Source organism: Felis catus, chromosome F1 (assembly GCF_018350175.1).
Source record: "Felis catus isolate Fca126 chromosome F1, F.catus_Fca126_mat1.0, whole genome shotgun sequence".
NCBI lineage: Eukaryota > Metazoa > Chordata > Mammalia > Carnivora > Felidae > Felis > Felis catus.
Window position 1 is genome coordinate 22043336 of NC_058384.1, and position 15021 is coordinate 22058356.

The following is a 15021-nucleotide window of genomic DNA, read 5'->3' on the forward strand; positions in this document are numbered from 1 at the left end:
GAACACTGAGCCACCCCTGCAGCCCAGGAATAAATCCTACTTGATCACAGTGAATGATTCTTTTAATGTACTGTTGGATTTGATTTGCTAGTATTTTGTTGAGAATTTTGCATCCATGTTCATCAGGGGTATTTGCCTTTTTTAGTGAAGTCTTTGTCTGGTTTTGGAATCAGAGGGTAATGCTGCCATCATAGAATGAGATTTGAAGTTTTCCTTCCATTTCTATTTTTGGGGACAGTTTGAGAAGAATAGGTATTATTAACTCTTCTTTAAAAAAAATTTTTTTTTTACATTTATTTATTTTTGAGAGTCAGAGAGACAGTGTGAGCAGGGGAAGGGCAGAGAGAGAAGGAGTCACAGAATCCAAAGCAGTCTCCAGGCTCCGAGCAAGGTGTCAGCACAGAGCCCATCGCAGGCCCAAACCTACAAAACATGAGATCGTGACCTAAGCCGAAGTCGGACACTTAACTAACTGAGCCACCCAGGCACCCTGTTGTTAACTCTTTAAATGTTTGGTAGAATTCCCCTAGGAAGCCATCTGGCCCTGGACTTTTCTGTATTGGGAGATTTTTTATTACTGATTGAATTTCTTTGCTGGTTATCAATCTGTTCAGGTTTTCTGTTTCTTTCTGTTTCACTTTTGGGAATTTAATCTTTCTAGGAATTATCCATTTCTTCCAGGTTGCCCATTTTGTTGGCATATAATTTTTCATAATCTCTTAAAATTGTTTGTATTTCTGTTGTGTTGGTTGTGATTTCTTTCATTCATGATTTTATTTGGGTCCTCTTTTTGATAAGTCTGGCTAAGGGTTTATCAATTTTACTAATTTTTTCAGAGAACTAGCTCCTAGTTTCATTGATCTGCTCTGATATTTTTTTGTTTGTTTCTCTGTCATTTATTTCTGCTCTTTATTAATTTCCCTTCTGGCTTTGGGCTTCATTTGTTCTTCTTCTGGCTCCTTTAGGGATAAGGTTAGGTTGCATTTTTGGGATTTTTCTTTCTTCTTAAGATAGGTCTATATTGCTGTGTACTTCACTTTTGTGATTGCTTTTGCTGCATCCCAAAGATTTTGGATCATCATGTTTTCATTTTCATTTGCATCCATGTATTTTTTTATTTCTTCTTTAATTTCCTGGTGGACCCATTCATTGTTTAGTAGGATGTTCTTTAAATTCCATGTATTTGTGGCCTTTCCACAATTTTTTCTTATGGTTGACTTCAAGTTGCATGGTGTTGTGGTTGGAAAATATGCATGGTGTGTGGTGGTGTGATCTCAGTCGTTTTATACTTGTTGAACCCTGATTTGTGATCCACTGTGTGATCTGTTCTGGAGAATGCTCCATGTGCACTAGAAAAGAATGTGTATTCTGCTGCTTTAGGATAAAATGTTCTGAATATATCTGTTAAGTCCATCTGGTCCAGTGTGTCATTTAAGTCATTGTTTGCATGTTGCTTTTTGCTTAGATGACCTGTCCATTGATGTAAGTAGTTAAAGTTCTCTATTGTTACTATATTATTATCAATGAGTTTGCTTATGTTTTTTATTAATTGTTTTATATATTTGTATGCTTCCATGTTGGGGGCATAAATATTTACAATTGTTAGATTTTCTTGTTGGATAGTCTCCTTTATTTTGATATAGTGCCCTTCTTCATTTCTTGTTACAGTCTTTGGTTTAAAGTTTGGTTTTAACTGATACTGATAGAAGTATTGCTATTCTGACTTTCTTTTGACTTCCATTTTCATGATAAATGTTTCTCCATCCCCTTACCTTTCAATCTGCAAGTGTCTTTAGGTCTAACATGAATTTCTTATAGGCAGCATATTTCATTAAATAGATACAGCATAACTTCTAAGTATTTTATTTTGGTACATTTAGATTTTTAAAGAATGTAATGTGCATCTTTTCAGAAAATACTGACTAGCCTTATGAGTTTTTAATCTTGTGTCAATGGGGAAATAATTTCTTACAGGCTAAAATAGCTGTGGAAGCTCAGAATAAGTATGAGAGAGAATTGATGCTCCATGCTGCTGATGTTGAAGCTCTACAAGCTGCCAAGGAACAGGTTTCCAAAATGGCATCAGTTCGTCAGCATTTGGAAGAAACAACCCAGAAAGCAGAATCACAGTTATTGGAGTGCAAAGCATCTTGGGAAGAAAGAGAGAGAATGTTAAAGGTATTATTATACATCATGATAGAGTATTCTGGAGAATTTAAAGGTATGGGGGTTTTTAAATATACATTGATTGGAAAATCTGCTGTTATTGTTTTTTATTTATTTATTTTGAGAGAGAAAGAGAATAAGCTGGGGAGGGGCAGAGAGAAAAGGGGACAGAGGGTCCAAAGCAGACTACTTGCTGACAGCAGAAAGCCTGATGTGGGGCTCAAAGTCATGAACCATGAGATGATGACCTGAGCTGAAGTCGGATATTTAATCGACTGAGCCACCCAGGTACTCCAGAAAATCTGCTATTATGATAGACTCTTGTTTACAGGATGAAGTTTCCAAGTGTGTGTCTCGCTGTGAAGATCTAGAGAAACAAAACCGATTACTTCATGATCAGATTGAAAAATTAAGTGACAAGGTTGTTGCCTCTGTGAAGGAAGGTGTACAGGGTCCCTTAAATGTCTCTCTAAGTGAAGAAGGAAAATCTCAAGAACAAATTTTAGAAATTCTCAGGTAAATCCAATAATATTCTTATTGCTTTATTTTGTGGTATACCAAGCACTGTGTAATGTAACTATAAATGCATAAATTAGGGAAGTGGGGGTTATCTGCTATTTATTTATAAAGCTCGTTCCATTCCTATTGGCCAACAAACCCACTTCTACCCTATCAGCAGTCACTTTTGACATTTAGACATAGGCCACGCTAAAGATACGACTTTCAGTTGAATCTGATAGTAAGAACTTGAGCGAGTTCTTTGAAAAACTAAATGCCTTTCAATTTTTTTTTTTTTTTTGATGTTTATTTTTGAGAGAGAGACGGACACAGAATGCGAGTGGGGGAGGGTCAGAGAGAAAGACACAGAATCCAAAGCAGGCTCCAGGTTCTAGCTGTCAGCACAGAGCCCAACCCGGGGCTCAAACTCACAACTTGTGAGATCATGACCTGAGCTGAAGTCGGCTGCTTAACCAACTGAGCCAGCAGATGCCCCTCAATTATTTTTTTAAAGATACACATTTCTGAAGCCATTGTCTATAATAAAAAGCATCTCTCGTTACTTATTAATGAAAACATGTAAAAATAGTTACTAAAGTGAATAGATTTGTCATCTTAAAGATTATCCAAGTTTTAAAATGTTGTGTTGGTGGCATTTTTTTTACTCAAATAAAATTTTATATATTCCTGTAGATTTATACGACGAGAAAAAGAAATTGCTGAAACCAGGTTTGAGGTGGCTCAGGTTGAGAGTCTGCGTTATCGTCAAAGAGTTGAACTTTTAGAAAGAGAGCTGCAGGAACTGCAGGATAGTCTCAATGCTGAAAGAGAGAAAGTCCAGGTATGTATCCCAAGCTTTAAGAAAGCAGTTATTTATTTACTTTTTTTAATTTTTTTTTTAACATTTATTTATTTTTGAGACAGAGACAGAGCATGAACGGGGGAGGGTCAGAGAGAGGGAGACACAGAATCCGAAACAGGCTCCAGGCTCTGAGCTGTCAGCACAGAGCCCGACGCGGGGCTCGAACCCACGGACCATGAGATCATGACCTGAGCCGAAGTCGGCCGCTCAACCGACTGAGCCACCCAGGCGCCCCAAGAAAGCAGTTATTAAATCAAGAGAGCACATTTCAGTTTCTTGAGACATAAAATTTAATCTGAAATAAGCGTTTTTCCTATACTCTCAGATTATTAAACGTTATTAAATAGTGATACAGTGTAATGGTAAAAGACTAGTGGCAATCAGACTGCCTAGTTTAAAAAAAAATTTTTTAATGTTTATTTCTGAGACACAGAGAGACAGAGCATGAGTGGGGGAGGGGCAGAGAGCGAGGGAGACACAGAACCCGAAGCAGGCTCCAGGCTCCGAGCTGTCGGTACAGAGCCTGAAGCGGCGCTCGAACTCGTAAACCATGAGATCATGACCTGAGCCGAAGTCAGTCGCTCAACCGACTGAGCCACCCAGGCACCCCTAGACTGCCTGGTTTTAAATTCTAGCTTCATACCGTTAGATGTGTGTCTTGGGTATATTATTTTCCCTGCTCTTAAATTTTCTCATCTGTAATATTGGGATGATAATAATAAGGATTAAGTGAGTTCAAGTACGGGAAGCATTTAGAAACATGTCTGGTGCATGGTGAGTGCTTAAGTAAATTTCAGTTCTCTTTTTTATTATTATAGTTGTCATATGTATGTCAGTAATTATTCTGGGATAAAATTGTGGGTAGAAACTGCTGCAGAACATTTTTTTCCTCAGCAAGGAGCAAAAAATAGTCAAAACTGTCAACCAAGAAAGGAAAAGAAGTTGCTGAGGTGAATGGATGGTCACAGCAAAAGCTCAACTCCTTAACCCACGCTACCACCCAGAAGCTTACAATTGCATGTGCTCATTCTAAGGAGATTCAATAATAGAACTTCACATTTGGAAGGAAGGAAATTATGACCTTTACTCATTTATCTTCTTTTAAATGATAGTTGGAATGGCTGTTAGACAAAAGCCATCCAACCCCAGGGGAAAGTGAGTAGATTTATGGGGTTTATATTTTCATACAGAAATGAAAAGTTTCAGAATTATATCTTGACAAAAACCCATTCAAATATATCTCGTAATATATAAAACCCTCCAATCAGTGGCATTAACATTTGGAGGGAAAAAAAAGCAGAATCAGGATTTTTTAAAAGATGGCATATTCTCTCAGTGTTCCTTCCGGCAAATAATACTAGAAAATGCCCAACCAACAAAGTTAGATGGGAGAACCAGCTTTTACATACAATCGAAAGAGTCAAGAAATATCACACATTATATAAAAAATAATACCCAAACATGAACAGTGTAGGATGGTAACCCTGTATCATAGCTTTTTTTTTTATGCACACTTTTTTTTTGACCATATTAAAAGGCAATAGTCTGACAATAAGAAGGCTGCTTATGAAATACTGTTATATTAAACTTTACTTACAGGATGTTAAATCCTTAGAAGTAAAGATTTAATTAAATTAATGGAAACATCAATTGCTCTTCAGATTTGAGAGTTGCTGCTTCAAAAGATGGTTTTACACGAACACTGAATTAAAAGAAACAAAAAAACTTTAGAACACAATGAATTGCTTTGATTTCAGTATGCATCCACATCTCAGCAATCAGTGGTCCTGAACAGAAAAGTGGAAAACGACAGCAATTTGCCAGGAAATCAGGCCCACCAATATCAGGGATCTGCAGTGTGCACGTTCTTTCTTAATCTCTGCTGAGAACCATGAGAAGCAGCAGCACCAAAAACAAAGTATGCACCGAATTCAGGGTTCTTTTTGTTCCATTTGTCAGATTGCAAATGAGACCCAGATGGATGGCAAGGATCAATTTTTAAAAGCTAATGCAATTCTAGGAAAAGAAAACAACTCATTCAGGGGGATTGTGTGTGCTTGTAAGTGTCTTCTGTGGCCTTTCTCCAAGTTTAACCACCAGCAAGATTGAGGGCTGGCAGGTTTGAGTACCCCTGGTGACTGTTACTTTCACTGTCAAAACCTGAACTAAAAAAAATCCACATCATTTGGGGCACCTGGGTGGCTTAGTCGGTTGAACATCTGACTTCAGCTGAGGTCATGATCTCATGGTCATGAGTTCGAGCCCTGCATTGGGCTTGCTACTGTCAGCCTGTCAGAGCAGAGCCCACTTCAGATCCTCTGTCCCCCTCTCTCTGCCCCTCACCCACTTGCGCTCTCCCAAAAATAAATATTAAAAAAAAAAATCCCACATCATTTAATAATGAAAGCCAAGTACGGCAGGGCTGAGGATCCAATATTCATTATCAAGCTGGTGGAGAGAGAGTAAATGTGGTTCCAGTACTACACAAGGGAAGTCTGAAATTCTCTCCAACCTTACCTGATGGCTTCTAGCCAAAGCAAGGAAGTGTCATGGAAGGTGTTCAGTGGTGATAGTGTAAAAATGCACTTGAGGAAGAGGAAGGAAAACACAGTCCTCAGTTAAGATTGGGGAGAAGATATGGGGAAAACCCTGAATTTGTCCCCAAAGGCCATTTTCAGAGGGAATTAGAGGGGGTGCTGTCTATGCTTCAGTCAGAGGTGGTAGTAGAAAGTGAAGAAAGGACAATGGCTTGGAAGTGGGGGGGGGGGGGGGGGGGCATCATCTAAGATTTTAAAAAAGAAACCAGAGATGCAGCTAGAGCCCCCTCCCCCCCCACCACACATAGCAGTAGTCCCACAGGCTCCGACCTGAAACCCCCACTCCTCTAGCAGGTCACCCCAAGCTGGAGGGCTGTTGCAGGCATTGTAATCAGCAGAAGGTGATTGTGTGATAAGTCTTTTCACAGTTGAGTTAGATGGGCCCCACCGGTTAGGACTGGAATCAAAGTATACCTTCTTGATCCCAGAAGTTCAACTATGTGGACAGTGGTTATGTTTGACAGGATTTGTTAGAGCATAACATATATTTCAAATGGACAAAAAAATAAGAATTGCTTACAGTATCTTAAGATAAATTGCTTTTGAATGGGAGTTTCCCTTTTAGTACTTTGAGATCTACAAGACATATCTAGAAAATTAACTACTGTGAAAAACGAAGACTGCTTAAATCAAGGCGGCAGGGCGAGGAGGAGGAAGGCCTATGGTTTTTCTTTTTGATTGGCTGCTATAACACTATCCTTTGACCCGAGCCATAGCTTTAAAAATGGTGAGGATATAAAGTAACATGTAAAAGATGGATAATTACACCCAATGAGAACAGAACAGAGAAGTTCGTCACCGTTGAAGAAATATTCAGTAGAATTGCTCAAAACCAAAGTGATGAAACAACTGAATGAAATGAAGAATTTCTAAACAGTGGGGAACATGGTGGAGGGGGAATAATATCATTTTAGAACTATTAATAAATTCAGTATACCAAGAAAAAGAATAGAGAAAGATTAATAGATAATAGAGATCTGGATTAATGTTTTTACCCAGTGTTAGAACTGATTATTTATTAGTGGGATTTTTATCTTTTTGTTTTCATCCCTATAATTTTAAACTTGTAGTTAGCCTGCATCACAGAAAAATAAACATGTACAACTTTCAAAAATTTCCATTTAAAAGCTGACATTTAAATCCTTTTTACTTTTTGTAGGAAAGATTAGAACTGGTAGGAAAAGATAAGTCTTCACCTACCGTTGGATGTTGCTATACACGTGTGTTTGAAATCTTTAGGTAACTGCAAAAACAATGGCTCAGCATGAAGAACTGATGAAGAAAACCGAAACAATGAATGTAGTGATGGAGACCAATAAGATGCTAAGAGAAGAAAAAGAGAGGCTAGAACAGGATTTACAGCAGATGCAAGCAAAGGTTTGGAACTTCCTAATCAAGAGTAAACACATGTCATTTTTAATTATGTTAGAGTTTTTACATCAGATGTTCAAAAAAATACTGGCACTGTTTTCAGGTAAGGAAACTGGAGTTAGATATTTTACCCTTACAAGAAGCAAATGCTGAGCTGAGTGAGAAAAGCGGTATGTTGCAAGCAGAGAAGAAGTTACTAGAAGAAGATGTCAAACGTTGGAAAGCACGTAACCAGGTAAATGCAATTAAACATGGAGGTGTTGATTTTTTAAATAATAGGACAACATTTAAGAGGATGAGAAATGGCTAATTTATTTCTTTAAATTCCAAATTTACGCTTTTCCTGTATCTCTAAAATATTTTTGTACATGAAAAAAATGAATTTATCTAGCTGATTGAAGCACTTTAAAAAGACTTGTTCACTGAAAACTTTTTGGGGGGACAAAACTATATAATTTTGATTAGAGGGTTAGAAACTCCAGCTCCATATTTAAACAAAAGATTGGAAATCTGCCTTGCCCGATAGTAGTTATGCAATTTGTGAGAGTTCCTTAATATTTCCGAGCCACTTTTCATTTTACAAAAAGTTTAATAAATGTAAAGCAGTTCACTTAGCACCTGGCTCCTAGAAAATGGTCTAGAATAGTAATTGTTATGATCTGAATAGGGTTATAGAATTTTAGAGCCCATTTTTTCCTGTTTTTATCACACAAGCAATCTGAAAAATAAGAAAGGAGGGTGATCTTCCCAAATCTAGATATGTTCCTGGTAAACTTCACTGCACTCTTTCCTGACTCAGTGGAATCAGTTAAATTTAGTTTATTTTTATGCAGTTGTAATGATTTATAGACATTTTTCCTTGTAAATGTCATTTTAATGAAAGTGGATATTTAATATTAAAAGCTTATAATTTCATATTTTTAAGTTGTAATGATTTATAGACATCTTTTTCTTGTAAATGTCACTTTAATGAAAGTGGATATTTAATATTAAAAGCTTATAATTTCTTTAGATTCATTTATTTGACTTGTTTGTAACTATTTTGAAGTATTTGTTTGCAGTTATAAAAAAATAATGCATAATGACGTTTATTTCCCTTTCCCATTTTGGCTAGGGATTTTAGGTAAATAAACCTTCAATCTTATTTTATAGTTTGGTACTTGATCACCATGTATAAGACAGCAAACATAATTAGATATGCTGCTATTTTATTATAGTACATTAGTTTCATAAAACCTATATAACCATATTATGCGTTTTTGCTATTCTAGCATCTAGTAAGTCAACAGAAAGATCCAGATACAGAAGAATATCGGAAGCTCCTTTCTGAAAAGGAAGTTCATACTAAGCGTATTCAGCAGTTGACTGAAGAAATTGGGAGACTTAAAGCAGAAATTGCAAGGTATATGGAAAGAAATCTTAAATTGTATATTAATATATGAAATCTTGAGTTTATTTCTACTCTTTATATATTGACTGCCCAAGTGCTTCCTGAGTGAGAAAGAATGAAAAGTGCTGCAGCCTTTACATGTGGTTTTCCCTTTATTACTTTATGGAGCCAAGCAAGCAGTAATTTAATTTTATGCCTTTATGTATATGATTATTACTTTTTAAAAATCTACATTTTTGGTATGAGTCTAAACCTAAACGTATTTATTTTCTTAACAGTTGATAACTTTTGCAAGCAGGTTTTTCTTCTTTTGGTTAGCATTTATTTATGAGTATTTTGAAAGTGTTTAATAAAGAAAGTTTTTAAATAAGAAATTTTTTAAAATGAACTTACAATGAACTGGTGCCTTTTTAAAGTTAAGAAATTTAAAATTAAAATTAATGTTTCTGACACCTTTTTTAAGTTTAAATTTTAGTGTTATTTATTTACGTTAGCTCCTACTTCTGTAATACTTGACAGCTTACAGATTTTTCTCATGTATATTCTTTTGTTTTATAGCAGTCTGGCATTTTAAGTAGGAGAGATAATAATTAGTACTTAATGAGGAAACTGAGTTTCAGAAAGGTACCCAAGATCACAGGTAGTAGTTGTTAAACCCATACTCTTAATTCAGGTCATGTGATTTCAGATTCAGTTTGATAAAGTACAGGGGTTTGCAGACTATAACCTACATGCCTGTATTTGCACAGCCTGTAAACTGAGAGATTTTCACATTTTTAAAGCACTGTAAAAAAGGAAGGACATGTGACAAAGACTACATGTGGACTACAAAGCCTAACGTATTTACTCAACACCCAATATAGTAGAAATTACGTATTTTAGTATCAGGCAGAAGTGAATTAAAATCTGTGTACTAACATTTGATTATTTTCTCCTTTATTTTTTTGTTTGTTTAGATCAAATGCATCTTTGACGAACAACCAGAACTTAATCCAGAGTCTAAAGGAAGACTTAAATAAAGTAAGAACTGAAAAGGAAACCATCCAAAAGGACTTAGATGCCAAAATAATTGACATCCAGGAAAAAGTCAAAACTATTACTCAAGTCAAGAAGATTGGGCGTAGATACAAGACTCAGTATGAAGAACTTAAAGCACAACAGGATAAGGTATTTTGAAGTAATTTTCATTATGTTTGTATGTTTGTATATATAATTTTTGACATACACAACTTTGTTTTATACGCTTTTACTCATGTAATAAGTTTTCTTTATAATTTTTATTTATTGGTTTTTAGATTCTGAACATAACTATAAGTTTATATATGATTATTTGGTTTAAGATATCTCTTTAATTTGCCTCAAGTTACACTATAAATTCATGAAGAAATTTTAGTAAATGCTTTGTTATTTTAGTTCAGTGTTCCAACTTCAAATATTTTCCTTTTTCAGACCTGTTCTTGTAACTTATTGCTGACTAAAATTGTGTATATAAAAAATGATAGTTCTTTATAATTAATCAGACTTTATTACAGTTTTACATAAGTAATGTATATTAGCCACCTATCAAAAGGAATTGTTTAGTTCTTGTAACATTTTGAATCTGAATTAATTCCCAGAAGTAAAAACAAACGTATGTTAACTTAATTATATATTTAGCACCTGTTAGATTAGAAAATGTATTTTGAAAATCCAAAATGCAGGATGCCTGGGTGGCCCAGTCATTGAGCGTCCCTCTCTCGATTTCGTCTCAGGTCATGATTCTAGGGTCATGGGATTGAGCCCCATGTCATGCTCCATGCTTAAGATATTCATTCATTCACTCATTCATTCATTCTCTCTCTCTCTCTCTCTCAACCCCTTCCCTGTCCCTCTATCCCTCTCCCTGACCTAGACTTGCACATGTCTACTCTTTCTCTCTCTCAAATAAAAAAATAAATAAAATGTAAAAATATCCAAAATTATTACCCCTTAGTATTGACTGCATTAGCACTTGAGTGCTTTTTCACTTAATGCGTTATTGTGAAAATATATTTGTATGTCAGAGATCCATCGATAGTGCAGCATCATTTTGATTAGATGGCTATTATCCAGTTGTATAGAAGACTCTAACTTGCTTAACTAATACATCTTACTTTCAGACATTAGAGTTATTCCATAGAAAATTCACTTATGAATACCTTTTAAGATAAATTTCTTTGCATAGTTGTGATTATTACCTTAGATGAACTTCTGTAAGTGGAATTATTGAGTATAAATGTGGAAGTATATTATTACTGTTTGTCATCTTAGGCCATGGAGACTTCGGCTCAATCTTCTGGAGACCACCAGGAACAGCATGTCTCAGTCCAGGAAATGCAGGAGCTCAAAGAAACCCTCAATCAAGCTGAAACAAAGTCAAAATCACTGGAGAGTCAAGTAGAGAATCTGCAGAAGGTATGACTGAGAGTAGTGAAGAGTGTATGTGTCCCTAATTGTTTTCTTGTTAAATACTTGAAATATGTGTTAAACACTGACAGTTTCTCTTATCATATGGAAGCATTTTTATTATCTTTTTTATGGATATTTATCTTTTATACATGAATGATGTGTGTGTAAATAGTATCTAATCATCTTCAGGTATCCACTTGAATGGTTTGACCACATTTTACATTTATATTTCCATTTAATCTAAATAAGCAAATTAATAAGTTTTACATGTTAAGTGTGCAGGGTGTACAGTTTATATTGGTATAATTGAATTACATGAATACTTTGCTTTCCTTTAAAAGACATTATCTGAAAAAGAGACAGAAGCAAGAAATCTGCAGGAACAGACTGTGCAGCTTCAGTCTGAGCTTTCACGACTCCGCCAGGATCTTCAAGATAGAACCACACAAGAGGAGCAACTCCGACAGCAGATAACTGAAAAGGAAGAAAAAACAAGAAAGGCCATTGTAGCAGCAAAATCAAAAATTGCGCATTTAGCTGGTAAATTTCTGTATATGCTAGAGTTTGAACTTAAATATTAGGTTGATTTCTCTTAGACACAAAATTAGAACAGTCTTAATTTTCAAATGATGAGGATGTCCCTGATCTATTTATGAAGTTTTTCCTAATTTTTGGCTGGTAATAGGAAGTACTGTGGTCCTTCTCCTTTATTGTGTGTCTGTTTCTGCCATCTGTTGAGAGATCCTTTGGGTCCGCTGTGTGCTTTGTCAAGAGGCCTTCTGTAAATTCCTACATAGCATTGGCTCTTACTAGCCCAATGATTTTTCTGTGCCTTACTTTTCTGGGGGCTCCTCCAGCCCTTTGTGGAGAATATCATGTCTGATTTGTGAAGGACCCAGTGCTGGAATGCTTGGGAACTAATTGCACTTTGCTTGCTGTTCTGCTTAGTGGGTAAATAAAATGCCCAATCATCTGGGTTTTATTGTAAGCAATTTTTTTAATGATCTGTAATATAGTGTCCCAGCAACTTATTTCATTAAAAAAAAGTAAAGTTACCTGATTATTTTTAAGTATGTTATAGGTTGTATGAAATGAAAATTTTGGAATTTATAACCTTGTATTTTAGTAATGTATTGAAATATTAAAAGCTATATTTATAAAAGGACTTACACTGACTACAGTTTATGCTGTATCCTTTATCTTTATGAGATCTTAGAGATAGTTACACATTTTTATGGTACAGTATTTTTTATATTGGAGTAGTAAATATAGATCTATGTAGATATTTATTTATTCAGATGTATTGTGTATTAGAATTAATTGTAGATGTTAAAGCTAAGGAATAGAATCTGATACAACCTTTGTGTACCTATGAAATGCATAAAGGTACTTTACTTCCATTGCTTGATTATAATAGAATCACTTGATTTCTTCTTTAGGTGTAAAAGATCAGCTAACTAAAGAAAATGAGGAGCTTAAACAAAGGAATGGAGCCTTAGATCAGCAGAAAGATGAATTGGATGTTCGAATGACTGCTCTTAAGTCCCAGTATGAAGGTCGAATTAGTCGCTTGGAAAGAGAACTCCGGGAGCATCAAGAGAGACACCTTGAGCAGAGAGATGAGCCTCAAGAACCTACTACTAAGGTAGTTAGCTAATTCTGTGTAAATGATAAATCATTTTGTCTTTGTACATTGTGCTTGAAGGTGTCTGATGATTTAGAGGCCTTTATCAGTAAATTTTGGCTAAACAAAGTATACAGAGAGAATTAATAAAAGTAAAATATTTTGATGGCATTGTTTAGTGAACTCTTGTAGCGTAGACAAAATAATCCATAATTTTCTTTTTATAGGTCCCAGAACAGCAGAGGCAGATCACATTGAAAACAACTCCAGCTTCTGGTGAAAGAGGAATGTGAGTTTTAGTTCTGTCACAGTTTATCTGTTTTTATTTATTTTAAAGTTCAGGCAAGAGTGAGTGATCTTGGAGGAGAAAACAAATCTATATTATAAAATTATGTACTAAAGAGCTGTTTATCTGTACAAAACTGCATCGTGTAGTTGCAACTCTTTTTTCCAGGACTCTTGTTTTCAGCATCCTTTCAGTCCTCTCAGGTAGACCTTTGTGGCAAAAGAAACAAGATTATCTTTTATCTTTTAGACTTCTGCAAGGCTACTGATATTCTCTGTGATGTTCTGTGATAACAAATTTCAGAGGCTAAGCTAAGACCTGAGTTCAGTGACAAACAGAACATTATCAGGATGCACGATCGTAGAGCATTTACTGTAGTTTTTAATGCTTAAATTCAAAACTTTTTCACTAAGACTTTTGAAACATTTAGTGAACAAAAAATACAGAATTGCACTCTATAACTTTTTTTTTTTCAAGGTTGCCAAAAGTACCCAAAGCAGTGTTAGGAAAACCTGAATACAGGGTCTGAGCTCATACACAATTGTACCTACTAAACACGCACTTGAGGAAACACATAGTGCTCTTTATTATTATTATTATTATTATTATTTTTTTTTAATAACAGCTTTATTGAGATAAAATTAAACCCCATAATTCACCTACTTCAGTGTACAACTTGGTGTTTTTTGTTTTTATTCTTTTTAATTTCAGTGTAATTAATATACAGTATTGTATTAGTTTCAGGGATACAATATAGTGATTCAACAATTCTCTACCTTAGTTATTCATCACTACATAAGTGTACTCTTCATCCCCTTCATCTGTTTCACCCTCCCACCCTGCCATCTCCCCTCTGGTTCTCTATATTTAAGAGTCTGTTTTTTGTTTGTCTCTATTTTCCTTTGTTCATTTATTTTATTTCTTAAATTCCACATATGAGTGAAATTATATGGTATTTATCTCTCTCTAGCTGACTTATTTCACTCTAAATCCATCCATGTTGTTACAAATGGCAAGATTTCAGTCTTCTTTATGGCTGAGTAATATTCCACTGTGTATATATACCGTATTTCCTTTATTCATTCATCTGTTGATGGATACTTGGGGTGCTTTCATAGTTTGGCTAATGTAAATAATGCATAAACACAAGGGTGCATATATCTTTTCCAATTAGTGTTTTCATATTCAGTGGGTGTAAATACCCACTAGTGGAATTACTGGATCATATGGTAATTCTATTTTTAATTTTTTGAGGGCCCTCCATATTGTTTTCCAGAGTGGCTACACCAATTTACATTCTTTTTTTTTTTTTTTTTTAACATTTTTTTATTTTTGAGAGACAGACAGAGCATAGTCAGGGGAGGGGCAGAGAGAAAGGGAGACACAGAATCCAAAGCAGGCTCCAGGCTCCAGGCTCCAAACTGTCAGCACAGAGCCCGACATGGGGCTCAAACTCACAAACTGCGAGTTCATGACCTGAGCCATTGTCGGACACTTAACTGACTGACCCACCCAGGCGCCCCAGTTCACAGTCCTATTGGCAGTGCATGAGTGCTCTCTTTTCTCCACATCCTTGCCAACTCTTGTTATTTTTTGTCTTTTTAATACTAGCACTCAGGGGCGCCTGGGTGGCACAGTCGGTTAAGCGTCCGACTTCAGCCAGGTCACGATCTCGCGGTCCGTGAGTTCGAGCACTGCGTCAGGCTCTGGGCTGATGGCTCGGAGCCTGGAGCCTGTTTCCGATTCTGTGTCTCCCTCTCTCTCTGCCCCTCCCCCGTTCATGCTCTGTCTCTCTCTGTC

At 35.8% G+C, this 15021-nt stretch overlaps 1 protein-coding gene across 2 annotated transcripts in view; it reads left to right on the plus strand.

The window, feature by feature from the left end:
* The window catches only part of TPR (translocated promoter region, nuclear basket protein), a 65513-nt gene that overhangs the window by 28272 nt on the left and 22220 nt on the right, over window positions 1-15021 (plus strand). For both annotated transcript variants that reach the window (XM_011291010.4, XM_019821720.3), the window contains 11 exons: window positions 1975-2178; window positions 2498-2682; window positions 3358-3505; window positions 7363-7500; window positions 7598-7729; window positions 8766-8896; window positions 9841-10051; window positions 11174-11317; window positions 11653-11851; window positions 12751-12956; window positions 13163-13224. In XM_011291010.4, coding sequence (XP_011289312.2) covers window positions 1975-2178; window positions 2498-2682; window positions 3358-3505; window positions 7363-7500; window positions 7598-7729; window positions 8766-8896; window positions 9841-10051; window positions 11174-11317; window positions 11653-11851; window positions 12751-12956; window positions 13163-13224 — 1760 coding nt within the window. The remainder of the gene's footprint in view (window positions 1-1974; window positions 2179-2497; window positions 2683-3357; window positions 3506-7362; window positions 7501-7597; window positions 7730-8765; window positions 8897-9840; window positions 10052-11173; window positions 11318-11652; window positions 11852-12750; window positions 12957-13162; window positions 13225-15021) is intronic.